The sequence below is a fragment of the Coturnix japonica genome, chromosome 25, assembly GCF_054131305.1.
Source record: "Coturnix japonica strain WE chromosome 25, WE-NBRP24, whole genome shotgun sequence".
Classification (NCBI taxonomy): domain Eukaryota; kingdom Metazoa; phylum Chordata; class Aves; order Galliformes; family Phasianidae; genus Coturnix; species Coturnix japonica.
The window spans coordinates 8,063,435-8,090,004 of NC_140687.1; the positions used below are offsets into that span (position 1 = coordinate 8,063,435).

The following is a 26,570-nucleotide window of genomic DNA, read 5'->3' on the forward strand; positions in this document are numbered from 1 at the left end:
ACAGCACTTGGCACCTAGCAGTGCTGTGAAGGGTTGGAAAGGCAGCGCACCATTGTGCTGAGGGCCAAGAGACAGTTCAGACAACAGAAGCATTTGTCCACATTTCTAACATGAAGGCTGTCACCTCCCGATCCGGCGACAAATCAAGGCTGCTGTGTGAAAGTACCGTGCCTCCACACATGGGATCAGACGGGACTCACACACAGTGTGTAACACCGAATGTACCAGTTTAATGCCACGCCACAAACCTACCCAATGCCCAACAGGGGGGACCAGTCAATGCTGCTCATCAGCCATCAACCCCGGATGCTGGAGAAGGCAGACCGTGTTGTGGTGCTGGAGCATGACACAATGGCTGAGATGGGGACACCCACCGAACTGAGGACCCGCGGTGGACCCTACAGCTGGCTGCTGCAGCACTGAGGACCACAGTGCAGCTGGAGTGGGATGCGATGGGACATGGGGAGCTGTGGCTGTCTCCGCTCCCCGCTGCAGGATGGGAAGAGTGGGATGCTCTGGGATTTGTATGGAATAAAGCGGAGATGTTTTGTAGAGGAGCAGGTTGGGATGTGGGGTGTGGGCAGCTCAGCCTCAGTGCATGGTTGGTTATGGAAGCTGGGTGTCTGCCCTCAGAATGTGGCTGTGGCAGCACTGTGGGTTATGGGGGGGAAGCACAGCTCAGCTCAATACTGGATGAACTTTCCAGTCATGTCTTCATGCCAAAGCGGTGCAGATAGCACAGGGAGTGCAAAGACTGTAACTGAACTGCCAGCCTCACCTGGCTGTGGTGCTGAGCATGCTGGGCTGCCTGGCCCTGCTCTCAGCAGCACTGTGTCCTCCCTCCCAGCCCCCATAATTCCACCTATACAGTTATGTCTGTTAGAGAGATTCACACTGCATGGAATGTGCCACGGCCAATAGCAACTGAAGGCTTCAGAACCAAATAAGTGAGAGGAGGCAGTGCTGGAGCTCATCTCTTCCATGGAGCTCATAACAGCAGCACAGCAGTAACCCTGGTGGCAGCAGCACCAGGATGTTGTTGGAGCAGCACTCCTGGCTCCCCTCCTGCTCCCTCCATGAGCTGCAGGCAGACGTACAGCACTGCTGTCCTGTGCCAGGTTTATTTAAAAACACAGCTGAGAGCCGCTGGCACAAACAGAGGAGCCTGTCTGCATTCATACAATATCTTAAATAGAAGGCAAATACAAAAGGAAAGGATAAAATATTTACAGTAACAATGGCAGACATGACATGGGCACAGTCCCACCCAGAGGCAGCAGAAAACCACTCAATACCCTGCTGAAGCACAGAGTCACCACGACGTCCTCCAGCAGGGCCAGGGCTGCACTGTGCCAACAGCAGGGCTGGGATGGCTGCACACTGAACTGAGACAAGCGAAGCGCACACGTGTTGGCTTCCAGAAATCATCAGCACAGCATCAAGCTCTGCCAGCAAACAGCACTGGAGGTCCAGAAAAAGGGAAAGGGGGGAATAACGCAGCTGCGGCGTGCAGCTCCCGCTTCTCACACTGCTGCTGCATCACTGCTGATAAGTGGAAGGCAGGGGGCAGCCCCCATCATTGGTGGCACATTTGGTCCAAAACACCAGAATAATTCTGCTCCCTCCCACCCCCACACTGTCATTAAGTTGCCTTAAAGGATTCAAGTCAAAAACAAAAGCATACACCAACAAAACTCAAGAGCTGGCAGAACTCCAAGCTAGACATAGGGACTACCCAAGAAATGGGAGCACTGAAGAAGCTTCCAGCTGCACCCAACGCTGAGCATGGCCAAGGGAGGAGGAAGGAAGGAGCTTGAGGCTGAAGCCTTCGGAGCGTCACTGAATCAGGAGATCAATTGCCAGGCACTGCAGCACACAGATGGACGTCCTTCTGGGCTGTCACAGAACTGCTTTGTCCTCTTGCTGCTGAAAGGAGCCAACCAGGAGCAGGGAATGGATGCACAGGACCTCAACTCTGACCCACAGGAAAACTCAGGACAATGGAATGTAGTCTGCCAATCTTTTACCAGTTCAGCTGTGCTTTAAGACTCATTGTGAAGCCTTTTAAAATATTTATTTATATATATATATATATATACTATAAGACTACTCAGTTATACTGTCAATCATCTCGGAAAGTTCAAGATGGAGTTCATCCACATCCTTCTCCAGCTCCAAGTCATATTGTCCTTCCATTTCCTCTAAGAATTCCGAGATGAACTTTTCAAGGTCAACTTCTACAGCCTTGGTGAGCAGGCTGACCTCCGGCAGGGCTGGAGCAGCAGTCTGGGAAGAAGGAAGACAAAGTCAATGATTGCTCAGGAGATCCTTCCTCTGCAGCACTTCTCCTTCAGCACTGCTGAGCCTTAACCCAACATGGAGGCCAAGGGGCTCCTGAAGGACGTTAACAGTAAGCCTGACCAGGACAGCACTGACGCTTCCTCCCCTCCTTACCAAAGCTGCTATTTTAGCCTTTTTAGCTGGAGGCTCCTCTTCTTCAGTGCTTCTCCGAGGATTCACAGCTGCCACAGCAGAGGGAGAGATCTCAGCAGCCTTCCGCTTCCTTGCTCGCTTCGTGGGGCTGCTGGCTTTGCCATCCCAAGGCTTCACACAAACGTTGCCCTTGGCTACAGGAAGAAGAGAGAGCTGGTACAATTGTGCCTTGAGAGGAGTCCAGGTTGTCCTGTCATTCCCACAGCTCTTCTCCACAGTTAAATACATCCGGCCAGCAAAATTACATTGCTCTTTCCACAAATCTCAGCAATATCTTCCACAGTAAGTGCTGCATACCAACAGTCTGACCAAAGGAACAAAGAAACTGCACAGCTACACCATATTATAACCCAGACAAGGGAAACAGCCATACAGCAGGAGAAAGCAATACATGGTCCCTCTAGAGAAAGGAAAAAGCAGGAGCTACAGACAAGAGTGTGCAACCAGACGCTGTGCAAGCCACAACAGACCCACAAAATACATCCAGGGGTTTATCACACAGGTAAGTCTGCAGCTCAGTGCCACTGTCTGTCCCTCGTTCTCAAGCTGAAGTCTGGCTGGAAGGAACACAAGTGAACTAAGAAAATAAGCATTTCCTTTTCTAGCACTAAGCAAAGGCACGCACCCACCATGAGCACTCAGGTCCCTTTACTTCCGAGGACCACCTCACACTCAACACTCATTCATACTTCTCTGCTCCTGAGGTTGGGCTGATGGTTTCCCTGGCAATGCTGGTGCCCACCATGCTGAGATTTCACTTAGGCCCTTGCAAGCTGATAAGCTGACCACGAAGGGTGGATTCAGGACTGCTAAGCTCTGCACTTTTACCTTTGACTGTTTCTTTAGCAGTAGCCGGCACAGCAGCCACTTCCTTCTTCAGCTTCTCCGGTTGTCTCAGCTGCAGCTTCTCCTTTATTGTCCCCTCAAGGCTCTTTGCTTGAGCTCTAGAATTTGGTGTACTCTGATCCCAGGGCTAAAAAGAAATAAAGTAAGTGCAAAATCAGAACAAACACCAGGGGGAGTGTATGAAGGAAATCAGATTGGAGATATTGCAAAAACGGCTGCACCTGGAACAGTACATTCCTGTCACTTGGGTCACTGACCCTTTCATAAATGCCTGCATATAACAAGATCCATGCTTTGCTGTGAAAACACTGTTTCAAACGTGTGCAATTAACAAAGCAAGCTCGTTTAAATCAGCGCAGTACTGGAGTTGTTACCTACCACATTCTATTTGAGCAACAGAAAGTCATTCCTGTTCCCCTACACAACATCCACCCACAGTCTGATTTCCCTGAACACGAAGCCGTCGTGGCCTTTTTGTATCCAGTGCCACCCACGTTAACCTCACAAGTTGTACCTGGTGCCAGCAGGGTTACTGCCTCACTGCCAGATACAATCAGATCAATTCTGAGTTTGAGGAGTGCAAAGCTGTCTGGGAAAGCCATTGAAAGTATCAGGATTGTGAAACATGGCTGCAGCTCTTCACCAAAGGCAGGAAGGTAGGAATGCACTCATGATGGTGGCACATGGTGAGCAGTGAGACACAAGAACATGTGAAGAAATTGAGTTACTGTGTCCATCTTCAGAAGGGACTCACCTCTGCGGGTGCAGAGACAGCTTTGGGAGCAGCCCTGCTCCATTCCACAGTCTTTTTCTCTTCTCTTCCAGGTGCTTTAAAACAAGGAAAAAGAAAATCACTTGGTCAACAGCAAGCATAGAAAGAAACCCGAGTGCCAGTGTTTCCTCCATGTGCTTATTTCCTCACATTCAATAACAAAGCACAGACAGAGGCGACATCACGCAGTCCATACAGTATCCAAGCTCTTCCCTCCTTCACATGCTGTCTCATCACAAAGCCTTTCACCTCCCCAATGAATAACTCACCCCCCTGACCTTTCTGACAGAGGTTGGCCCCCATGTTGAGGAGTCAATCCCTGCTTTACAAATACATTTACATATCGAACTAAGCAACACACGCCAAAGATGAAGGCAACCTTGGCATCAGCACACAGAACATGCCACACCAAAAACATGGCAGAAAGAAAATACAGGAGAAACTGAATTACAAAACCTCACAGCGAATGAATTCTCCAGAATGAAGCAGGCAGACACCACGGATTCAATGGAAAAACACATGGATGGACATCCTGGCACTTCCTGCCTTTGCATTTGGTAAGAAACAGCCCAGGCAATTCTAAGCAAACTCCATTTGCTTGACAGGGGAATCACTTTGGCAGAGCAGACAGTGAAGCACCTCCTTACCTGCTGGCTTTGCGATCTGCTGCATCCGCAGGGCTTTTTCCTGCTTGATTTCTTCCAAGGTTTTAATATGCACTTCTTCCAATCGCTTGATTTTACGCCGTGGCTCTTCCAGTTTCACTTTACCCGGCCCAGGTGGAGGGAAAATTCTCTTGTTCTTGCATTTACCCTCAGCTCTCTTGTCAGTAAGAAGCTCTTCTACTTTTTGCTTCTCTTCCTCCAGTCCTTTGTGTTTCCTTTCAGCCAGGGCTTCCGAGTAGGTTTTGATGTGAACTGCAGGGGAAGGCCTCACCCTGGAGCTGGGATCCTCCACCTTACAGCACCCTTCTGCCTGGGGGGCAGCTGGGGTTTCTCCTCGCTGATTCGCTCTCTCAAGACGGATCTCTTCCAGAGTTTTGACATGGATCTCCCCTGCTGGCTTGGCACCCTTCTCTGCCATCATCAAGAAAGGAGAAGCATAATGATTAAATGAGAGTCCAACGAGAGCTTAAGTTTCCAGATTTTTCATAATATTACAGAATATGAGTGTTCCCAGCAGCGCATCGCAGGACAGCTTCACTCTGCAGTTTTCTCTTCTAAGCCACCTGTCCTATATTTTGAAAACCAGTCCCATTTTTCCCTTTCAAATTAACATTTAGGGCTCTGTGGAAGTGGTCTAAATTCATGAGAAGGAAAAAGGGGAAAGCAGGTGCAATACCTAGTTATTATCTATCTGAGCACAAGTATGTCCCTGTCTCTCCTTCAGAGACTTCATTCCTTGAACTACAGAACGGAACAAACCAGGGATGCTGCATAAATGCCAGCTCTGTGTTCACGTTTCAAAACGGGGCAGGGAAAGGAACTTCAAATCCCAGTGATGAAGACTTCAGCAAGCACGCAAAGAGAACGCTCCCAGGAAAGAACAAGCAGAAAGCCTAGAGAATCTGTGCAGCAAACACCAATGACCATTTACCTCTCCTTGGTGCTCTGTCAATCTTGATCTTCTTCCCCAGCCTTTCTGCAAGGCTGCATTTCAGCGGAAGGCCACTGACATCAGCTACAGAGAGAAAACAACAACATTCCTAAGATAATTCCTTTGGAGAAAGATTTTTACAACAGTCAACCACAAACTTTGGTTTCTCCAAGTGTATGTTCTCAAATTCACCTTTCAGCTGCTACACTTGTGTGCCACATGGAGTCATCACAGACCCACGACACACTTTCCTCCCTCCTGCTTCAGCAGTGCCCTCCCATTTACGTGGAGGCAGCCAAACAGCAGCTCACAAGCAGCCCTTACCTACAGAGGATTCCTGTTTTCCAGGTTTATCAGCAATATTCAGTCGAATCACAGGCTTCTCCCCTAAAACAAAGAAAAACAAAGTGCTTATTTGACAGAAACCAACAGAATTACTGTCTTGTGAGCCCATTTCCCACCCAAAACAAAGACACCCAAAAGACACCACTTTGACAGCCCTGACAGAAAATAATATTGCAACTGTAATGCACTCAGGGCAAGTCCCAATTGTAATTTATCCATTCCACTTAGGAGCCACCAAATGGAAAGAAAGGTACTCATCATTACCCTGCTTTGCAGACAGCGTCACAGTTCTGACCAGTGTCCGCACATTCTCCTTCTTAGGCACAGGAACAGTCTGAGACTGGAGCAGATGAGCAGGAGCTCCTGAAGGCCCTTCTGATCCAAGTGAACAAACAGACAGTGTTTACAACAAGAAAAAGAAAAGCCACTGCCAACAACAAAAGCAAACCTGACAGAACCGTCACAAAGACCAAAGCGCATTTCTTACTCACTACTGTCCAATGTGCAACAACCACTGCACAGCTCTATTCCCCAACACAGTGCCAGCTATCTGAGTATTATCAGAAGGATAACAAAGTAGGGCATATGAACTCACCACTTTGTTGTTTGGTTTTATCCTTTTGTTTCTTCAGTTTGATCTCTTCAAGTGTTTTTATTCCAAAATTCAGACTGTCATCTGGGAACACAGAGCAGTGAATGAGACTGAAGGACAGAGGCACACGCTGAGGACCACAGCTCTGCAAACTGCCTCCTGCTCAGAAGCATGCAGAACAAACCCTGTCAGCTCTCCCCACAGCTAAGAGCACCATGGACCTGATGTCTGTCTGCTGCCCTCCTTTCATCCTTCTGGATATTAAAAGTAGGCTTTATCCCTTACTTTATCCCATCCACATGACATTAGATTCCTCTATCAGCAAATGTGGCTTTCACCACTGGTTGGAAAGATGCACATACAGGCACTTAAACTCCATGCTGTGGCCTCGTCGTGCTCTAATGCTCTAAACAAAGGAGTTTACCTTCCTAATCTGAAAGGCACATGAAGTTACAAGGTAGGAACAAGATCATGGAAATAGCCGAGTCCATTCAGCAACCCTATGTTCTGTTGTGTTTGTACAATACATTGCTTTGGAGTTAATTGGCAAGTGCTTCTGATTAATCCTGGAATACCTTGTTTTGTATCAGCATTAGATTTCCTAATGGAAATGATCCGCAATCCATGATGGTTTTCTTTAGCTGGTTGCTGGACAGGTGTTTTTATTTCTTCTCCTTCCTTAGAAAGCTGGTCTGTACAAGGAAAGAAAAAATCAGCCTCTTCAGTTACGCAGTAGGAATTCAATCAGATTTCCCACATTTATGTAGCTCATACACTTCAGCCCACAGTTAATATTCTTAAGTACAAATGTAAGTGACTACAGATGGGTTCTTTATTTAAACTGCTACACTTACCTGGTAAACACATAGAAGCAGCCTAAGTGAATAGAGTAACTACTAGAGAACCGGGAAATCAACCACACTCACCATCACCTTTGTCATCATCTGCAGAATTGATGACAACGGGAGGATGTGTCGGGCTTGGGACATTCTCTGAGTTTTCCACTTCCATCACTTCCATCGACTGTGGAGAGGGATCGGATTGCACGGAAAGCTTGCTCTGCTGCACTGTTATCTGAGCTGCCCTCAGATCGTCACCTGCAGACTCTGGTGGACTTGGCAGCGTAGCTACAGGAAGAAAAGGATCAATTTAAAACTTTGATCCTAACCTTACAACCACTGCACAAAGATGGCAGGCAAGGCTGAAAACCCACACAGATAAATGCTGAGTCACCAGTTGCCCATCCAACTGGCTACTGGGTGAACAAGGAAATCCCCCCTACACAACATTCACCCAGTAAAAGCTTAAATTCAGGAAAACAATCTGCAAGGCAAAGGCCACAGGAGCAAAAAGAAGCTGAGCATGCAAGAAAAAACTGAAATATCAGAAGCACATAAATTTGAGCTGTGCTCCTATCTATCATCTTCCCAGCTTTCTTCTCTTCATTCAATCAGTCTCTCAGGAGCAGTTGTTTCAAAACATTGCCCTCCTCAACACTGGTCAAACTCTAGTAACATCACCCTGACTCAGCACGGAGCCCCTGGGCTGCACGGCTGCAAGCCCTCCAATGGAGCCCCTCCTTCAACACCACGAGTGACAGCAGTGAGTAACCCCAACACATTTGTCTGACCTCTGCAGGTCTTCAAGCTCACCCACCTGGACAACCTCAGCAAAGACAGCGATCTTCCAAGCCTTGCAGTTCACTTCTCCTGTAGGCTGAACCAACACTGAATCCGTCAATTAAGAATAACGGGGTAGGAAGAATTTTCCTCCTCACTTTGCCAATGTCAAATTCTGTAAGTTGGAATTTCTGGTCTTCAAGGTTTCTTCACCTATGAAGAAAACACTAAAACCTTCCCCTGTCTTTGTTACCTGTACAGCAAAAGCATGCCAGTGCGTATCAATACACAAATCCACACACATGTGCCTGAATACGGTAACTCAGCACTGCATGGAGCTGCAGCACGTTCTGCTCAGCCACAACAAGGGTTTGGGTTGGTTCATTTTTTTTTTCTTTTCTGATGTAAAAATCAAATATTTTGGTATTTTAGGTTTGTTTTGTTGTTTGTTTTTTTTTTTAAGGTATCAAATGCAGTAAAACCTACAACCAGGACAGACAGAAGATCAAATTCAAGTGATTCGGAACTCTTTCATTAAAGTGCTGCACTTTTCTGTGCTAAGCATTTCCGATAGTCAATAAAGGTTGGAACCTTTTACTCACACAGACACTAGTGAATTTTCCAAAAAGAAATGTTTTTTTTCAGGGAATTTTCCCAAATCTAAACTAAAGAGAGGAGAAGTCGGGCTCTCAAGTTAGTTGCTGGACTGACTGCATGACAAAGGGAACAAAAACAGCAGTTAAGGACAAAGTTTCCTTCCCTCCTCCAATACTGATAGAAATGCTGCCTTTTACCTTTAGTACCTTCACAACGGATTGGCAGATTCCTACGTTCCTAAAGACCTCAATGCTGCTCGGCACAGACACCGGGCACCAACTGTCACTGGACTCTGCACCGTGGAACACGCACACAGCTCAGCACTTCTGTTCTCCTCACAATTGGAAGGGTTCTGGAATCGGGAGCATGAAGCGGACTAGAAATACCTCACATCCCTCTGCTCCTTACGAGCCCTTCCATTTTAAAACAAGATAACCCCAGACACATCTGTTAGCACAGCAGCCCAAATGCTAACCAGAACACACAGTGTGTAACGCCAAAAGTACCAGTTTAATGCCATGCCACAAACCCTATTTAATGGTGCAGGTGACCGCCCCTATCAGATACCCGTGACCTCCCTGACTCCAGCCGTGGTGCACGCAGGCACCACCTGCCCAATACCCAACATCTCCCCCCTCTTTATCATCTCCAGCCCCTGTAAAGGTTCCCCCACGTACTCCCTGTTACTCCAAAGGTGATTTGCACATTGAAGGCTATTCCGCAAATGAATCAAACATTAAACATATGCAAAAAACAATTAAGCTGTCATAATAACAGACCAAAGTGATGCAGCTGTAGTGCCTACAATCCTGAAAGCACACAACAGCAATCTGCCTAACAATTGTGAAATGCTGTATGGCAACACTTAGTCAACTTGTAGAGAACAGTGCATTCAAGTTCAAGATAACAGCACAGTACACAATGGAGTTACAACTTTTCCAAGTTCAATGTAACACTATTGTACAGAATCTTCGTGGCATTCCAGTTCTGTCCAGTGTGCATTATAATGTCACACTCCATAACCAGATAAGAAGACAAAACCATATTGGCTGTGCAGAATCGTTCTGAATGTCCACCACTGGGGGATTATCCAGGAACCCGGCAGCCCGCTCGACCCCGCTCCCGCACAGCCCCCACCCCCAGCAACATCCCCCCAAACATTGACAAACTGTGACACCCCACACAATGAACAAACGTTTACAAACTGTGACACCCAACACAATGAACAAACGTTTACAAACTTCTTACAATGGGACCCCAAAGGGGCCCATCAGCCCCCGCCGGGCCCCCCCCATGCCCCCATGAGGTGCCCCCCACCCAACGCTCCCCCGGTGCCAGCCCCACCCCACAGCAGCACCACCGACCCCACACGGCAGCAGCCCCAGACGCCGCCGCCCCACAGGGCAGACGAGGCGGCTCCAATGGGGGGGGATCAAGGGGGGGGTCGGGGGATAAAGGAGGTGGGGGACAGGGCTGGGGGGGGAATGGAGCACGGACGGCAACGGGAGCACGGCCCTATAGGGGCGCATGGACGGCTATGGAAGCATGGCCCTATAAGGGATCACAGCCCTATATGGGATCAGGGCCCTATATGGGATCAGCGCCCTATAGAGGAGCACGGCCCCATAAGGGAGCATGGCCCTATAGGGGAGCACGGCCCTATAAGGGAGCACATCCCTATATGGGATCAGAGCCCCCTATGGGATCAGGGCCCTATAAGGGATCACGGCCCCATAAGGGAGCATGGCCCTATAGGGGAGCACGGCCCTATAAGGGAGCACAGCCCTATATGGGATCAGAGCCCCCTATGGGATCAGGGCCCTATAAGGGATCACGGCCCTATATGGGAGCCGTGGTGCGACTCCATGGGGCTGCCGGCCCTGCTGAGGGCTCTGCTGCGGGAACGGAACCATAGGACCGGACTGAACGGAACGGACCAAACTGGGACAGGACAGAACGGAACGGACCGAGCCGGGACGGGACAGAACCGAGCGGACCAAACCGGGACGGCAGGTATGGGAATGGGAGGGGGGGGGGGGGGCAACGGCAGGGGGGGGCAATGTGACCGGGGGGTCACCTGGGGTCAGTGTCACTGGGGTCGCCATCATGGGGGTGTCACCATATTGGGGGGATTCACCATTACTGGGGTCACTGTCATGGGGGGGGGTCAACATAATGGGGGTCACCTGGGGTCATTGCCACTGGGGTCACCATACTGGGGGGGGGTGTCCCCATCCCTGGTCGCCATTTGCCATGTTCCACCATGTCTGTGTGTGTCCCCAGGTGTGTCGGTGTCACCACGGCTCAGCACAGCATCAGCAGGACCTCCCTTATCAGCAGGACCCCCCCCATCCCCCCACCCCCCCTTATCACCATGTCCCCCCCTATCACCACCAAGGCCCTCCTTCTCACTATCACGACCCACTATCGCACCACCACAGCGCCCCCTGTCGGCCCGCCCCCCCTTATCAGCCCGCCCCCGTTTCCCGTCCCCGTTCTGCCCGTTCTGCCGCCGTAACGGGGAGTCCCACGCGGTGTGGAGCAGCCACGCTCTGAAGGACGCGCGTGGCCGCGTGCTGTGCCCCATCCTGCGGCGCTACGTGTGTCCGCAGTGCGGCGCCACACGGGACAACGCGCACACCAGGAGGTTCTGCCCGCTCACCCCGGCGTCATATCGCTCTGTGTATGCACCGAGAGCACGGGGACACGGGGACGGCGGTGACTGATAGCAGGTAATGGGGTATGGGGTTATAGGGGCTATTAGGTGATGGGCTTTTGGGTTATCGGGTTATTTATGGGGTTGTGGGGGTTATGGGGTTATTTATGGGGTTATGGGGTTGGCTATGGGGTTATGGGGTTATAGGGGTATGGGGTTATTGGGGTTTGGGGTTGTGGGGTTATAAGGGGTTATGGGCTATAGGGGTTATGGGGTTGGCCCCCACATATTGTACTGTGTGTGTCGGGGCAGTTGTGGTGGTGATGATGTTAATTAAGGCCGTAATTACTAATTACTATTACTAATAACGCACTCTGTGTCATCCCCAGGCTGTGCTGAGCACAACGTGGGACAGAAGGCAGCAGCTGGGCACCAACTGTGCACCATCATTAGTGCACTATCACTTGTGCACCATCATTTGTACACCATCAGCTTTGCACCACCGCTCGTGCACCATCATCTTTACACCATCACTTTACACCTTCAGATGTGCATCATCACTTGTGCACCATACCTTTGCACCATCACTTTGCACCACTACTTTGTACCATCATTTGTACACCATCACTTGTGCACCATCACTTTGCAGCATCCCTTTGCACCTTCAGTTGTGCACCACCACTTTGCACCATCACTTGTGCACCATCAGCTTTACACCCCCACTTTGCACCAGGAGCAGAGCTCAGCAGCTGTTCCCTGTTGTGTTGTTGTGTTATTGTGTAGTTGTGTTGTTCCAGCCCTGCTCACACTCGTGTGTTTATTGCACCATTATGGGCTTTTTTCCCCCAATAAAGCCCCACTCACAGCTGCAGCTTCATCCTGGCTCGTCCCCCTCCATCCTCCTCCTCCTCCTCCTGCTGTTGTTCACCCCCCGGCTCCGCTCACGACGCAGCCGCAGCAGCGACTCCAGGGCACGATGGGCGCTCATCACATGGCGGCTGTAGGATAATGGGACCCCATAGGGGATAATGAGACCCCATAGAGACCAATGAGACCCCATAGGGAACAATGAGACCCCACAGAGACCAATGAGACCCCATAGGGGGCAATGAGAGTCCCCATAAGGGACAGTGAGACCCCATAGGGGATAGTGAGACCCCTATAGGGCACGATGGGCGCTCATCACACGGCAGCTGCAGGGACAAGAGACCCCATAGAGACCAATGAGACCCCATAGGGGATAGTGAGACCCCACAGGGGACAGTGAGACCACACAGGGGACAGTGAGACCCCATAGGGGACAGTGAGACCCCATAAGTGCCAATGGGACCCTAACCCTAACCCCCCCCCCAGCACTCACTTGAGGTTGGACAGCTCGAGGATCAGCCCCCCCAGCACCGCTGACGCATCCTCACGTGGTGCCACCTCATTCCTGGGGGTCAAAGGGGGTGAAAATAGCACCAATCCGGGGCTTTTTAAGCCCCAAATGAGCTCTGGGTTCTGGTGGGGGGAGGGGGGTCCGACCTGGGGGTGCAGCTGGGTGAGGCCGGGTCCCCATCGGCGTCCACAGGGCACAGAGGGGCTGCAGGCTGGGAGGGGGTGGGGGGCTGGGGGGGAAATGGGGTGAAATGGGGGCAACTGGGGCAACAGGGGATGAACTGGGGGGAACTGGGATGAACTGGGGTGAATGGGGGTGAATGGGGGGGGATTGGGGGATATGAGAGTGACTTGGGGGGGGACTGGGGTGAATGGGGGTGAATTGGGGGGGATTGGGGGGATCTAAGAGTGACTTGGGGGGGGAATTGGTGTGACTTGGGATGATTTGGGGGTGAATGGGGGGGAACTGGGGTGAACTGGGGCACCAAGGGCTGAACTGGGGGGAACTGGGATGAAATGGGGTGAACTGGGGGGGACTGGGGGGATCTGAGAGTGACTTGGGGGGGGAACTGAGATGATTTGGGGTGAATGGGGGCAAATTGAGGGGGACTGGGGGATATGAGAGTGACCTGAGGGGGGACTGGGGTGAATGGGGGGAAATTGGGGAGGATTGGGGGATCTGAGGGTGACTTAGGGGGGGACTGGGATGAATTTGGGTGATTTGGGGGTGAATGGCGGAGAACTGGGGTTAACTGGGGTAAGTTGGAGTGATTTGGGGTGAACTGGGGTAAATTGGGGCAATCTAGAGTGGAATGGGGGGTAAACTGGGGTGAACTGGAGCTCTATGGGGTGAAGTGGGACAATGTGGGGTGCAGTGGGGTGCTATGGGGCTGTTCCCTATGGGTTCTCATAGTACTCTGGCATTACCTGCAGCAGCTCGGTGTCCCCCCCTGGCACCCCACTGTGCTCCGGTGCTGAGATGTGGGGCAGCCCCACAGTGCCAGCCCCATAGCGCTCTTCATGCTCTGCCCCACGAGTGGGCTCCACTTTGGCTGCCCACTCCCCCTCCAATGGCTCCTTGGTGGCCTCAATGCATTCTGTGCCCCCATCGGTGTCACTATGGGCTGTGGGGCTGAGCTCCTCCATCACGCTGAGCTGTGGGGTGGCTGCTGGGCCTCCGTTATCAGAGCGGCTGGGAACCAAACAGACCCCAAACCCCATCAGCTGGGGGGCACCAGGACCCATTGCTGGCCCCAGGCCCCATTCCTACCCCCAAGCCCCATTTCTGCCCCCATTTCCACCTCCAGCCCCCCCTCTGCCCCCCACCCTCCCATTTCCCCCCATTACCTCTCTGTTCCATCTCCATGCACTGAGTCCATCCCTCCGCCATTGTCCAGAGCGTCGCCTCCAATCATGGCCCCCATACTGATGTCCTCCATATTGGTGTCCCCCCCATTTATGTCTCCCCCATTGCTGTCCCCCATATTGCTGTCTCCCCCCTTGGTGTCCCCCATATTAGTGTCCCCTCCACTTACATACCCCTCATTGCTGCCCCCTCTATTGGTGTCCCCCCCATTTCTGTCCCTCTCCTTGATGTCCCCTCCATTGATGTCCCCCTCATTGGTGTCCCCCATATTGCTGCCCCCTCCATTGGTTTCCTCTTCCTCGGTGCCCCCCATATTAGTATCCCCCCCCTTGGTGTCCCCTCTATTGATGTCCTCCCCCTTGGTATCCACTCCATTAGTGTCTGCCATATTGGTGTCCACCATACTGGTGTCCCCTCCCTTGCTGTCCCTCCCCTTGGTGTCCCTGTCCCCTCCATTTTTGTTCCCTCCATTGGTGTCCACCATATTGGTGTCTGCCATATTGGTGTTTGCCATATTGGTGTCCCCCCCCTTGGTGTCCCCTCTATTGTTGTCCTCCCCATTGGTGCCCCATCCAATCATGTCCCCCCCCTTGCTGTCCGCCATATTGGTGTCCCCTCCATTGTTTCCCCCCTCATTGGTGTCCCCTCTATTAGTATACCCTCCATTGATGTCCCCTCCCTTGCTGTCCCCCATATTAGTGTCCCCCCCATTAGTGTCCTCCATATTGCTGTCCACCATATTGCTGCCCCCCATATTGGTGTCCCCTCTATTAGTGTCCCCTCCATTTGTGCCCCCTCCATTGATGTCCCCCCCCTTGCTGTCCACCATATTGTTGTCCCCACTATAGTCGTCCCCCCCCTTGTTGTCTCCCCTCAGTCCTGCCCTGACTTTGACATTGGGGCCATCATGGTGGTCAACACCTGCAAGAGGAACAGCAGCTGCTTGGACGCCATTTTGTGGCCATTTTGAGGCCCTTTGGAAACCATTTTGTGACCATTTGGTGGCCATTTTGAGGCCATTTTGCGGCTGCTTGGAGGCCATTTGGTGGCCATTTTGAGACCGCTTGGAGGCCCATTGGAGGACATTTTGAGACCATTTTAAGCCCATTTCTTGGCCATTTTGAGGCCATTTTAAGTCATTACCTGTCACCTGGCTGCTCCTCCTTTTGCCCATGGCGCCGCTCACCTGAGGGGAACACACGCCCATTGAGCATTATTTCCTCACTATTTCCCCTCAAATCCCCCCTGACCGCCCGGTCTCTCTCACTCCACGTCCCAGAATAACACCGTTATCCCGCTATAACGAGGCCCAATGGCGCCCATCCCGCCCCAAGGCCCTTCCCGGCCCCGCCGCCATTTTGCTTCACCTCAGCTCCCGCCCAACGCCTTCCCGCCTTTTTCACACCGCGCGCTCTGCGCCTGCGCCGCGCGGGGGACGCTGGGAGTTGCAGTCCCCGGAGAGACGTAACGCGGCGCAGCGCGGGGGACACTGGGAGTTGCAGTTCGCGGCGCGCCGTAAAGCGCAGCGGGGTGCGGCGCTTTTGCGACAGCGTCGCCGTAAAGTGCGGAGGTGTTGGCAGCCCCGTAGGAGGAAGCGGTGAGTGGGGACGGACCGGGACCGGGGGGGTCCGATGGGGGGGGATCGAACGGCGGGGTCCAATAGGGGGGGAATAGACCGGGGGGGTCCAATGGGGGGGATATAATGGGGTGGGGGTCCGATGGGGGGGGTTCAGTGGGGGAGGGGGGGGGGGTACAACGGGGGGATCCAATGGAGGGCGGGGGGATTCAATGGGGGGGGGATACAATGGGGGGGAATCTAATGTGGGGGGGGGTCCGATGGGGGGTGTACAACCGGGGGGGTCTGTGCTCTGTCACAGGCATACAAGCCTGTTGGAAGGAGTGCATTGAGGCTGCAGCGCCCAGATGATAAACCTGAGTTAGCTGTCACCAGCAACCAAGCTTACGGTTAATTTCTGAAACAAGATTAGTGATAGTATTTCCACGCAGCTGGCACAGAAGCTTCTTGGATTACAGTGCTGACAACACACATTCACCAGAGCCAGCAATGACAAAAAAATTTCCCACTCCCACCAGAACTTGAAGGACAGAGACCAATTTAGGTTTCTTCACTCTCACGAAGGGGAGTAAGTAAGAAGGTTCACTCAGTAATTCAACCTTACAGAGGCTACTTAGTAATTCTGTGAATTTAAGGAATCATAAAATGATGGATAAAAATCAGAAGTATTTTGTATTTAAATATATGTATACATTATACAGTTATTCTAATGCGACATCAAATGATTACCATTTTGCCCACAGATGTGAGAACTGTTAAGAGAAAATATACTTGCTTTTAACCACTGTAGATCACCCATGGCACATACCTAAGGACAACATAACAGCTGAAAGCAGTAACTGGGAGAAACACTATACAAAGTATACAGATTGGGCTGCACGTGCGTCAAGTGATTTATTAACACAACGAGGTTGGGGGGGAAGAAGAATTAAGTTTGATACCTGTTGTCTTCGTTTCTCCTCTTCAATAACAGCTTTGGCTTCTGCCTCTTTTATCTGTCCAGACATACAAAGTGATAAGTAACTGTTGTAAAAGCAGGTAAAACTATTATCTTACTGAGCCATAATTTATAGAACAGTTCTCAGAAAAGCAAGCAAAACCTTCACCAAGTGAGCTGTGAGCTTACTCAGATTCTAAAACATTCTGTGAAAAACCTCTATCAATTCATGTTTGAAAAACATGGAACATAAGAGACGCTACCATGTTATAAAACTAAACTTCTGACTAACTGGAAAATTCAAATGACAAATATAAAACCTGGGGAAAATATAAATATATATATTCATTAATACCAGGGAAAATTCCTTAATAAAGTCACTCTAAGCTTTCAGTAACTCAGTCCTCAATTCAGCACACTCTACACTGACGGGTAAATCCTTATATATGTATGTAATTTACACTCACACACTTCATTCCAAGTAGTTAAATATGCCCTGACTGCTAGAGCAAAAGGAAATCTCCACTTTTGTACCAAATGACATATTGGATAATGCATACTCATATTGTTCTACTGCTCTTGTTGTAATGGAAACTGTCAATGCAATTACATTTGCTTCACCATCAGAAAGTTTTATGAAAAATAGAACCTGGAACTACAACTGATCACTCTACAGAACTGTTACATAGCATTCAAGACAGCAAATTAAATGCCAGAAACTTAACCAGCTCATGCACCACTTCCTCATGTTTCCATAAAAGGCCTAGAAAAACAATGTGGATACTCTGTCTCTTTAGGTGAGATTATGCAGCAGTTTCTTTACTTCAAACAAAATTATTGGAGAGCATCCATGTTTACAATGGGCTGAAAAGCACATGCAGTTGCTGAAAGCTCTCTATAATTGTGGCAGTCACCTAATACTGTGTGACAGGAACACACAAGATAACACTTTGCTAACCTTCAAAGTAAAAGTAAGGCCTAAATGAAGTGCTTCTATAGCTCTCACTAGCAGTAATGATTTTATTATCATTGATTAGCACTTCTTGGCTGAAGAGGAAATCTCCAGTTCCAATGTACATTAAAAATAAAGAGGTAATAGAGCATTACCTTAACACAGTGTTTCATCAAGTGAGTTGACACTATCTACAAGTAGTGCAATTCTCAGCAATAAGCCAGATTCAGTAGTCCAAAAATTAAATGTGCAATTAAACTGTACGCTGAGTGGTTCTGTGGTCACTGCAGAGGGAGGCAGAAAAGAATGGATGGCACCACAAGCTCATTATAAAAACGTGGGGAACCAGAGTTAATGAATCTTGGATGAGCCCCTGATCAGCCTGGCCCTGGGTGTGGCAATGGAGGGAGCTGGTCCAGGAGGATCTGATTAAAATCTCATAGCAATGACTGTCCCTAGAATGCAGGAGGCTGTGATGTGTCTATCTGTGCTTGCATCTGGTAGGGGCCACTGATGTAGAGCTGGGATCTCTCTGGATTAGATCAGTAGGATTTCTACCAGGACAGATATTATAGGGATTTACATGTTCCCTGACCTGGCAGCTTGCCCTAGTGAAACACTGATTATGCAACAGCAATCTAACTTAAGCTCTAGCCAAAAAAATCCTCTGTGCTGAGAGATGGTGAGAGTACTCTCTCTGCAATGGCAAGGATTTGAAATTGTGCAGTGCATTAAGTTTGCAGATAATGAAACAATCAGGCTGTTTATTGTTGGTGCATGAAAAACAAAACTGGAAAAACTACAATTAGTGCCTGCCCTGAGATTCTCCTAGTTGTATGGCCAGATTAATGGATGAAAGTGTTTCCTTTGTGTGTATGGGAGATTAGTTCTGCTTGTCTCTCATTTCATGGCCAGTGGAGCTAAGGATAGCTCAAGGTGTCTGATATATAGCAGAATCAGAACTGAACCCCGGTGTCCTGCTGCCACATCCAGGAGCTGTGAACCCTCCTTTGCTGTCCAGCAGACCCCCAGTGCTGGGCATCCCTGAGAGCTGGCTGCGAGGGATGGAGGAGTTGCAGGATTCCTGCGTTTCTTGCTACCAGCTGCCTCTTCCTGAAGGAGAAACAAGTAAACAGTGAGTACAAGCAGCTGAGCGTGGAAAGGGATAGAAGATGGTATGGGACTTACCACTTTGTCAGTGTGAAAAGGGCTGTTCCCAAGGCAGTATATGTCCCAGAGGCTGGAATGGACTACAGATGGCTGAGATGCTGCATGCAATTGTTTTTCAATCTTTGCTGTGATAACGCTAAAGGCAGGGCAGCTTGATGAATAGACTGCTGAGCTGGCACCTGTGAGCTTTCAGTGGAGTTTGCCTTCATCAGGACATTTTTTCCCCCTCTTTTGCCCATCTCTGAAGAGGAAATAGTGTCATCTGCACAGTGAAACACCCTGAGACCTACAGCACTAAGAACCTGCTACCAGTACCACCAGGGAGAAAATGTTTGCCAAGCAGCCATCAAGTGCTTTTTCAAAGTTCTGCCACACCACATCCATCTTTCTTCCAGCTGCAGAGACCTCCCACCTTCTCACTCCATGAAGGGGATGGAAGATCCAGCCCCAGGCAAGTGGATGGGGTTAACCTGTGGATTCTTCTAGTGCCAGGTTTTAATCAAAGAGCTGGAGTTATGCCAGAGCCAGTCAGCTGTGGTGGTGGGTGTGTGAGAGTCTAGCACATCTTGATTATTAGGGGCATTAAGAAAGCCATTCAGAATTTAGCGATCTCAAACAGCACTAAGTAGGGTGTTAGAAGATGAGCTAATGTTCCCTTTAATACCCATCTTGGTTCTCCTTTTCTTAATTTCTTTTTATTTTCTTCTTCTTTTTTTTTTTTATTTTTCTTTTTTTTTTTTTTTTTCTCAGACTTTACAAACCTGTGTGAACAATAAAACTAGGTATTGTTTTAATAAGGGACTGCCTCTAAGACATGAGTTGCATTCTTAAAATGCTTTAAATGGCTATGGAGGGAGATGAAGGCCAAGCAGGAAGGACAGAGAATACAAATGTCCCAGGGATTGGACATGTGCTTGTGGGTCAGCATTGCCTGGAGCACCTCAGTGTCCATTTCCTCTGTCTTCAACCTACACAAACTGGTGCAGCTGGTCAGCTGGGAGTCAGGGCACAGTGCCTGACCTCGCAGTATCAAATACAACTTGGAATCTTAAGGGGGAAATAGTTGGAAAGGAATTCAAGAGGTCACTTAGGCTCTCTCTGTACTGACAACCTGAATAGTTAAATTATTCCTGGTTTTCAAAGTAATGTATATCCTTCCTTGGCACTCACTGTTAATCAGTGCTTGGTTACAAAAGACTGCAAGTCTTGTTCTGGAGCCAGCTTCCAATTTTTGCAGTGATTCTGTCATGTTCCCATCCTGAGAGCCTAGAAATGAGTTTACATTTATGGTTGTACTTGTTTGCACTGGGTTTTCTTCATTCTGTGTTTTGCTGAACATTTCCCCTAAGTGAAGATAAATATCCTAATTTTTATGTGCTGTAACAGTCTTTTTAAAAGTCTTTTGAAAGGGAAAGCCCTTTCCTGATGTGTTTCCCCTCCCTCCAGTCTTGTAACAGAAGCCACAAGCATTTCCAAACAAAGCTCTTTACAATTCTCTTTCTATCTTTTCATCTCTATTTCATTTATATATTATATAAAAATAAAGAGGTAATAGAGCATTACCTTAACATAGTGTTTCATCAAGTGAGTTGACACTATCTACAAGTAGTGCAATTCTCAGCAATAAGCCAGATTCAGTAGTCCAAAAATTAAATGTGCAATTAAACTGTACGCTGAGTTACACTGCATTTCTTGCTATTACTGTCTTGAAAAAATAACGATCTGCCTGTTTTTTCCAACTTTTCTCAAGGCAATGAAGACAACATTACTAAAATGGATACACCACCTCAGACGCCTTCCGTTTCATTTCCTTGCATAACGCATCACACTCCAGGGAAACTTGGCCTTCTCGTATCTTGCTGCACTGTACTTCCTGTTAAGTATAAATTGAATTGTTTGTAATTCATTTCCCTATATAAAAATTTAATTATAATGTTCATTTTGTTGGGAAAATTGTAAAACAATTTTATTCGGTATATTTACAGAATGAAGCTAATAAATAAATATTATTTGAAACTGTAACTGTATTCAAGCATCCTTTTCTATTTTCCTTCTTTCTGATAAGCTAAACTGAATCAAGAATAAATCAAGTGGTTCAGTTTAATTTTTCATGTCTTTTTTTTTCACTTATTTATTTAAGAAAAAGAAATATAACCTTGTGAAGTGTTACAAAAGATACCATACAAAGTAACTAATAAGTAACTCTTCTGAAACTTCGTATCAATTCTCTAAACTGGCTGAAACTACAGGGCAAGGTCTGGTCATGGGAAGATCTCCCCTACTTCCTTCTCCTTCCTCCCTCTTACACTGAAGGCCAAAACAAACAAACAAACAAACAACAACAGAAAAAAAACAAAAAAAACCACCAACAAAACCAAAACAGAATACCAGCACAGAGAGAAAGTTATAATCTATACTACTAGGCTATGAAGAATTTTGTCAGGAAAGCACAGTAACATAGCCAGAAGCTATTCTGGTTTTCATGCTTTCTGACAATATGCAGAACAATTTTCATAGCATACAGCAAAATCCAAAAACTAACTTCTTCAGAGCAATTCCAGCATGCTAAGATAAACCACCTGCCTAGATGGTTAAGAATATGGTCCACTACAAGTTGTGGGTTACAAATTCAAGTGGTTTATACGACCTTGCATGTTTACATGCATAGCCTCATGATGCAACAGTTAACTTCAACACCAGAAAAGGAAGAAAAAATCCTCCTGTTTTGCACTCAAATTATGAGCACCTACATTTGATATTAATTGTGATGGTTCAGATGAGGCATATTTACAGAGCAGCTTGGAATACGTGTCCTGTCAACTCCCAACTTCACCAGTAGTATACACAGACAGAAGACTGGTAGAGGAGAATTCAACTGCAAATATTAGGTACTCAATTCTGTTTCTCCTTATCTTCAAGATCGCAGGCTGCAGGCACAAAAGACTAAATATACAGGTACACTATCCTATCCAAGCTAAGAAAGAAGTACACTATCTGCTGTAAGTATGCAGCTCCAAGCAAATATGCATAAGGATCTTCTGGAATCAAAGATACCCTAATTACGGTCTCAGGCAAGGGCAGATGCATAAAGCAAACGTTAAAAGACATCATCTTTCACACTACAGAAACGAGTCATATTTCTGCAGTCAGATTAGCTGCAACTAATACACAGTCCAATTATCAGTGGCTTATTGGTTCTACCATCATTTACCCTCTACACTGTAGCTCTCTGTACAAAAGAGAGCATGGATTGGGGGCTTGACCTGGAAACAGTGAGATGATATTTAAGGTGGGGATAGTGTTTTCTTCTCTTTCTGAAGGGAAACACCATTTCACTAGGAATCAGAAGTATCACTTCGTGGCTATTTAAATAAGTGGGCTGTCATCATATAAGAATTAATTTTTATTAATTATATAATTAACTCATAACAACCTTTCCACCTTATTAAAATCAAATTTACAAGATTGAGGGGGGGAAAAAAAGTAACCGTCATCATATTTAAGGACCATAAAACTTTCAGAATAGCAGATCTGGAATGTTCCATTTCAGGCCACTGTAAAAGTGAAAAGTGAGCATCCTAAACATTAATTTCATTGCTTCTTGCTACCACATTTCAGTTGGACATCCACATAATCACTGAAGACATCCCGGAAATCTGGGACAATAAAATCTGAACTGGTCTGAAATAGCTATACAGCGTCAGAACTCAGCAGAAGATGATGACACATTTCAGTATTCCAAAAACAGTATGAAAATTAGGGACAGCAACAACTAGATGTAACAGAGCTATCATGGAAATACCCATCTTCCTTATTCAATTAAGTCTGGCATAAGAAACAAGACCTCAAATGTGGGAATACAAGAAAAGCTGTTCAGAGCAGCAGCTGTGGAGCAAGATAAACAGCATGGGAACCAAGGACACCTCTGCAAGGAGAAGAAGAGTCTCACAGCTCTGATTGGTTATGTGCCTGCATGGACAGTTGAAAAGTGTTTTGTAGAATGCTTTGTTGACATGTAAGATGTTTGGGAAAGTTGTAAGGGCGGATGGGAAAGTTAGAAAATAACAACTTGTGAAGGTATATAAGGGATGTGAGAACTTGTAATAAACGATTTGGATCGTTCACACCTGAGTCCGTGCCGAGTCGCTGCACTCAAAGATCATCAAGTCCAACTGTAAACCTATATCTTAAGGAACAAGAAGCAGAAGTATACACGCAACCAATGATATTATTGATTTTACTGAACACAGTAGAGTAAGAAAAACTGAAATTAGTAAGAGCACTTAGTCACAACCAAATAATTTATCCTCAGCAGAAGTCAACATTTCAACTTACAAATAAAGAAAAGCTAGTTATTTATAAGCAGAGACTGCTCAATTTGAAGCACGTACTCTGGGCATTACCATCCTTTCATGCGCCCTGCAAGATCTGAGAATTCTGAAGACATTTCTTGGAGAAGCTAAGAACTCTGGGGAAACTGCATCTGTGTGGAAAGCTCAGAAGTTAACCGGGTCTTGAAAATGATTTAAGCATTCTTTGTTCAAGCCAGATAGTGAATTTTTCATTAAGTTAACACTTGTCAAGAGGTCACAGCAGCCTCTGGTTTTCCCCTCATCATACTTGATAGCTATAAGCTTTGTCCTTTATCTCTGCTGAAAGCTAAGGATGCTGATGCCTCTGTTTGCGTTAAGGGCCTCAGACAACCATCAATTAGGAATTCAAAACATCTGTGACTGTTCCAATCTATGTAATCATAAACTTCTCAGTTCCTAATGAGGAAAATGTGCTTTGACTTCTTAAATCACTCCAGATCATCTGATTATTTTCCTAATGGAACTACAAAAATTGAAGTGTGCTTGAAGATAAAGGTATTGCAAATCTGGGAGCTAACATTTTCTACAATGAATTTTATTTTCCTTAGTGAATATTTTGATTGTTCCACCCAGACTTTCAGCTGCTGTTGCTGCTCTGCTCAAGTAACTGATTCTATTCCAGTCTTGACCAGAGACAATCCATGTACACAAGCCTAGGAACATACAAAGAAAATGTGTCACTCTCAGAACTGCAACTCCAAAACTTACCTTTTTCAGTCGCTTACAAGGACACTTGAGTTTAACCTTCTGGCTGCAGTTCAGAGGACAATCACCTGAATGGCAAATCTCTTCACACCGGTGACCACAAGGCAACTACAAGCAAAACAAGAAATACCCCACCAATGAATAACTGAAATTGCATGCAGTCTATGAACTAGTTTTATTTCAGACACAGCAGCTAAACAGAAAACTCATTCAGCTCATCAGGTTTGTCTTCCTACCTGCAAAACTGCAAAGAAAAAGGTCAACTTATTTCACTAGTTACTCAGAGTTTTTTGGTTCACATAGAATTATTTATCTTTTACTGGGAACGCTTGATCAAAAAACAATTTTTTCTTTCAAATGTTACAGGAACAGTCATCTCCACAATGATTCATATATCGACTGCCCTAACTACCTGTATGATGGAGGAATAAAAGTAGATGAAGTAAGAAGAAACTGAAAACTGAAATGAAGTGTGATGTGACCCAGCCTGACCCACAAATTGCTAACAAGAGGGTAGAATTAGAAGCAAAAATACCACAAAACTAGGTTTTATGTGCAAGAACCTTGCAAACTATGCAGGAGTCAAATACAGGCCACCAATATTCTTACACCTGAATTAATTTCACTAAATCCTAAATTTCTGCATTTGGTAAATTATCCTGTTTTTGACATCTGACAAATAGCATTTCCTTTTTTTAAACTATCAGTGAAAATTTTAACACTTATAATGAAACTATTATTATTCCTTACTGTATATTATTATTCATTACTGGGATAATTTAAATATGCTGCTGCCTTTTAGGGATGTAACAGTGTTCCCAGAACGACATTAGAGATTAAAAAAATAATTCACAAGAATAAAAACAAGTTTTCTTCCACAGCGTGTTGGGAGCTCAACTGACCTTGCTCAGGTCCCAAACAAAATCTTCATAACGATGATCTTTCATTTCCAATTACATAAATCAATACTGTCCAATACTGTTTATAAACAAAGGCAATAACTCATGTAAGATACCCAACTGATTCATTTATAAAGGTAGGTTTAAACAATATCACTCCCTGTACAGAAAGAGTTGGGGGAAAACACACTGGACAAATGACCACAGAGGCTCTTCCAGGATCCCACCTTAAGAGGCAAGAGCTTTTCCATTCATTTACATTTATTTTATCCAGCCATTAGATCTTATCCACAGACTGAAAAATTTCTCTACTGTCCTTTCATAACAGGCTCTTTATTCCCATAATATTCCCTTCATTGAATTCCAAGCAGCTTCAATCAATGTTTCTTGAATATAGTAGCCAGAACTGCAAGTAATATTCCAGCTGGAAGAACTTTGTACAATGCCTTAATTGCAGCTTATTCTCCACAGAATATCTTTCCCTATACATCTTCCACTCTCATGTTCATTTCTCTCCAGTTATTCATGCTGCAACAGTAAGGATTTCTACTGTCTCCCAGGAGGGTTGTTATTGGCCTTGACATGCCCAGTCTCACTGGTTTTTCTGTATCTGTACCATGTCCCAAACGCATGTGTTCTGCTGCACATGCGTTTCCTCAGTTGTCACCTACTGACAACACACCACAAATTCTCATAAGAAAATCCCAACGAGTTTGTGGTGCCAAGGTCATTACTGCAAACAGTGCAAGACTAGCCCTCAATTTGAGCCCTTGGAAAATCCCCTTATTGCCAACATTTCTCGTTCCAATCACTCCTGCAGGAATTTTTGTTGTTGCTTATGGCTTTTGAGGTGGTTGCCCTAAATAAAAAAAAGAACCACAAGCAGTTGTTTCCTTCAGTAAACACCAACTCTCGCAACGATCATCTCTTTTACATGAATTAGCTGTTTACTGTCTGGCACAGCCTCAAGAGCACAAGTGAAGTATGACATATGGGACTACATCTCTTCTCTTTGTCTGGAGGAAAAAAGGAATTGGTTGTTCTATCAAAGAAGGAATTCAGTTTTGTCTTGCACAACTGATCACCTGCAAATCTACTTGAACTCTGCCTCATTGTTAAAAGATGGGTTAGATGCTCATGATTAAGCCTTGCACATGCTGAAGTCAGGCATGCTTCCATTAATAATGTCAAAGCCTGAACAGTTACATACCACCAGAGCACAGCACAGGAATATACTTAATGCAATACCAAAAATTGTATTTGCTTATTGAGTTCATACACAGCTCACATTCAGTGGGATGCAGGACAAGAATGAAGCTGACAGTTTCAGCTGCTTCTCAACCCCTCCAGTGCAAACACAACATAAACTCATGGGAAGCAGTTCTATGAGTGGCAAAACAACAGCCCCAAGAGCTAAGAGAACAGAAGCAATCCAACCAGTTCTGCCAGATAAGTGCTGTAGTGGGAAGGGAGGTGGTTTTGTCCATTTATTTTTTGCAAATGTTGAGGTGCTAAAATATAATGTGTTTATCCCCTTAGATCTTTTTCACTGTAAATATTCTGTTGTTAATAGCTAGTAAACTAAAGGCTGAAAAGAACAGGCTTTATATTTGTCATAGCAAGCACATTAAAAGAAAGCAGTATAACCCACAACTGTGAAAACAATCAAACAGAAATCTTCATGAGCATTTTCCACTTT

General features: G+C 46.8%; 3 protein-coding genes and 1 long non-coding RNA gene across 7 annotated transcripts; 1 reads left to right on the top strand and 3 right to left on the bottom strand.

Annotated features, from left to right (window-relative positions):
* Positions 1–2,038: 2,038 nt before the first annotated feature.
* On the bottom strand, positions 2,039–3,926 carry LOC146756913 (zinc finger CCCH domain-containing protein 11A-like). 2 transcript variants are annotated; one of them, XR_014937192.1, is made up of 3 exons: positions 3,322–3,926; positions 2,455–2,627; positions 2,039–2,286 (listed from the first exon to the last, which is right to left on the bottom strand). XR_014937192.1 is itself a non-coding variant. In XM_085523880.1 (2 exons), exons 1-2 carry the CDS (start codon positions 2,719–2,721, stop codon positions 2,107–2,109), a joined length of 447 nt encoding a protein of 148 aa, XP_085380006.1. In that variant the 5' UTR covers positions 2,722–2,777; the 3' UTR covers positions 2,039–2,106. The 2 variants fall into 2 exon arrangements, 1 of the variants encoding a protein (XP_085380006.1); XM_085523880.1 differs by lacking the exon at positions 3,322–3,926 and having other exon boundaries at positions 2,455–2,777.
* Positions 3,927–4,690: 764 nt separating this feature from the next.
* LOC146756914 (zinc finger CCCH domain-containing protein 11A-like) lies at positions 4,691–11,447 on the bottom strand. Its single transcript, XM_085523835.1, has 8 exons — positions 11,273–11,447; positions 7,571–7,795; positions 7,220–7,336; positions 6,648–6,728; positions 6,317–6,427; positions 6,032–6,094; positions 5,708–5,791; positions 4,691–5,187 (listed from the first exon to the last, which is right to left on the bottom strand). Exons 1-8 carry the CDS (start codon positions 11,445–11,447, stop codon positions 4,691–4,693), a joined length of 1,353 nt encoding a protein of 450 aa, XP_085379961.1.
* An 867-nt stretch (positions 11,448–12,314) lies between these two features.
* On the bottom strand, positions 12,315–15,835 carry LOC146756915 (uncharacterized). Of its 3 annotated transcripts, XM_085523883.1 has the most exons (6): positions 15,627–15,835; positions 15,403–15,445; positions 13,821–14,085; positions 13,041–13,123; positions 12,877–12,948; positions 12,315–12,514 (listed from the first exon to the last, which is right to left on the bottom strand). In XM_085523883.1, the coding sequence occupies exons 3-6, from the start codon at positions 14,037–14,039 to the stop codon at positions 12,391–12,393; spliced, it is 498 nt and encodes a 165-aa protein (XP_085380009.1). In that variant the 5' UTR covers positions 14,040–14,085; positions 15,403–15,445; positions 15,627–15,835; the 3' UTR covers positions 12,315–12,390. The 3 variants fall into 3 exon arrangements, with proteins under 3 accessions (XP_085380009.1, XP_085380008.1, XP_085380007.1); XM_085523882.1 differs by having other exon boundaries at positions 15,403–15,729; XM_085523881.1 differs by lacking the exons at positions 15,403–15,445; positions 15,627–15,835 and adding an exon at positions 14,241–14,900.
* LOC146756916 (uncharacterized) lies at positions 15,672–20,916 on the top strand. Its single transcript, XR_014937193.1, has 4 exons — positions 15,672–15,856; positions 18,718–18,859; positions 19,142–19,345; positions 20,645–20,916. It is a non-coding gene; the product is annotated as an uncharacterized LOC146756916 (long non-coding RNA).
* Positions 20,917–26,570: the final 5,654 nt, after the last annotated feature.

Coding starts and splice junctions, on each gene's coding strand:
- LOC146756914 (XM_085523835.1), bottom strand. CDS start 11,447: ATGGGGCACAGCACGCGGCCACGCGCGTCCTTCAGAGCGTGGCTGCTC. Junction 7,796..11,272: donor TGCGATAGTGGGTCGTGATA/GTGAGAAGGAGG, acceptor GATCAAAGTTTT/AAATTGATCCTTTTCTTCCT. Junction 5,792..6,031: donor AAAACAGGAATCCTCTGTAG/GTAAGGGCTGCT, acceptor TTCTCTCTGTAG/CTGATGTCAGTGGCCTTCCG.
- LOC146756913 (XM_085523880.1), bottom strand. CDS start 2,721: ATGTATTTAACTGTGGAGAAGAGCTGTGGGAATGACAGGACAACCTGG. Junction 2,287..2,454: donor AGGCTAAAATAGCAGCTTTG/GTAAGGAGGGGA, acceptor CCTTCTTCCCAG/ACTGCTGCTCCAGCCCTGCC.
- LOC146756915 (XM_085523881.1), bottom strand. CDS start 14,863: ATGGCGGACAGCAAGGGGGGGGACATGATTGGATGGGGCACCAATGGG. Junction 14,086..14,240: donor CATGGAGATGGAACAGAGAG/GTAATGGGGGGA, acceptor TTTGGTTCCCAG/CCGCTCTGATAACGGAGGCC. Junction 12,949..13,040: donor TCACCCAGCTGCACCCCCAG/GTCGGACCCCCC, acceptor TTTGACCCCCAG/GAATGAGGTGGCACCACGTG.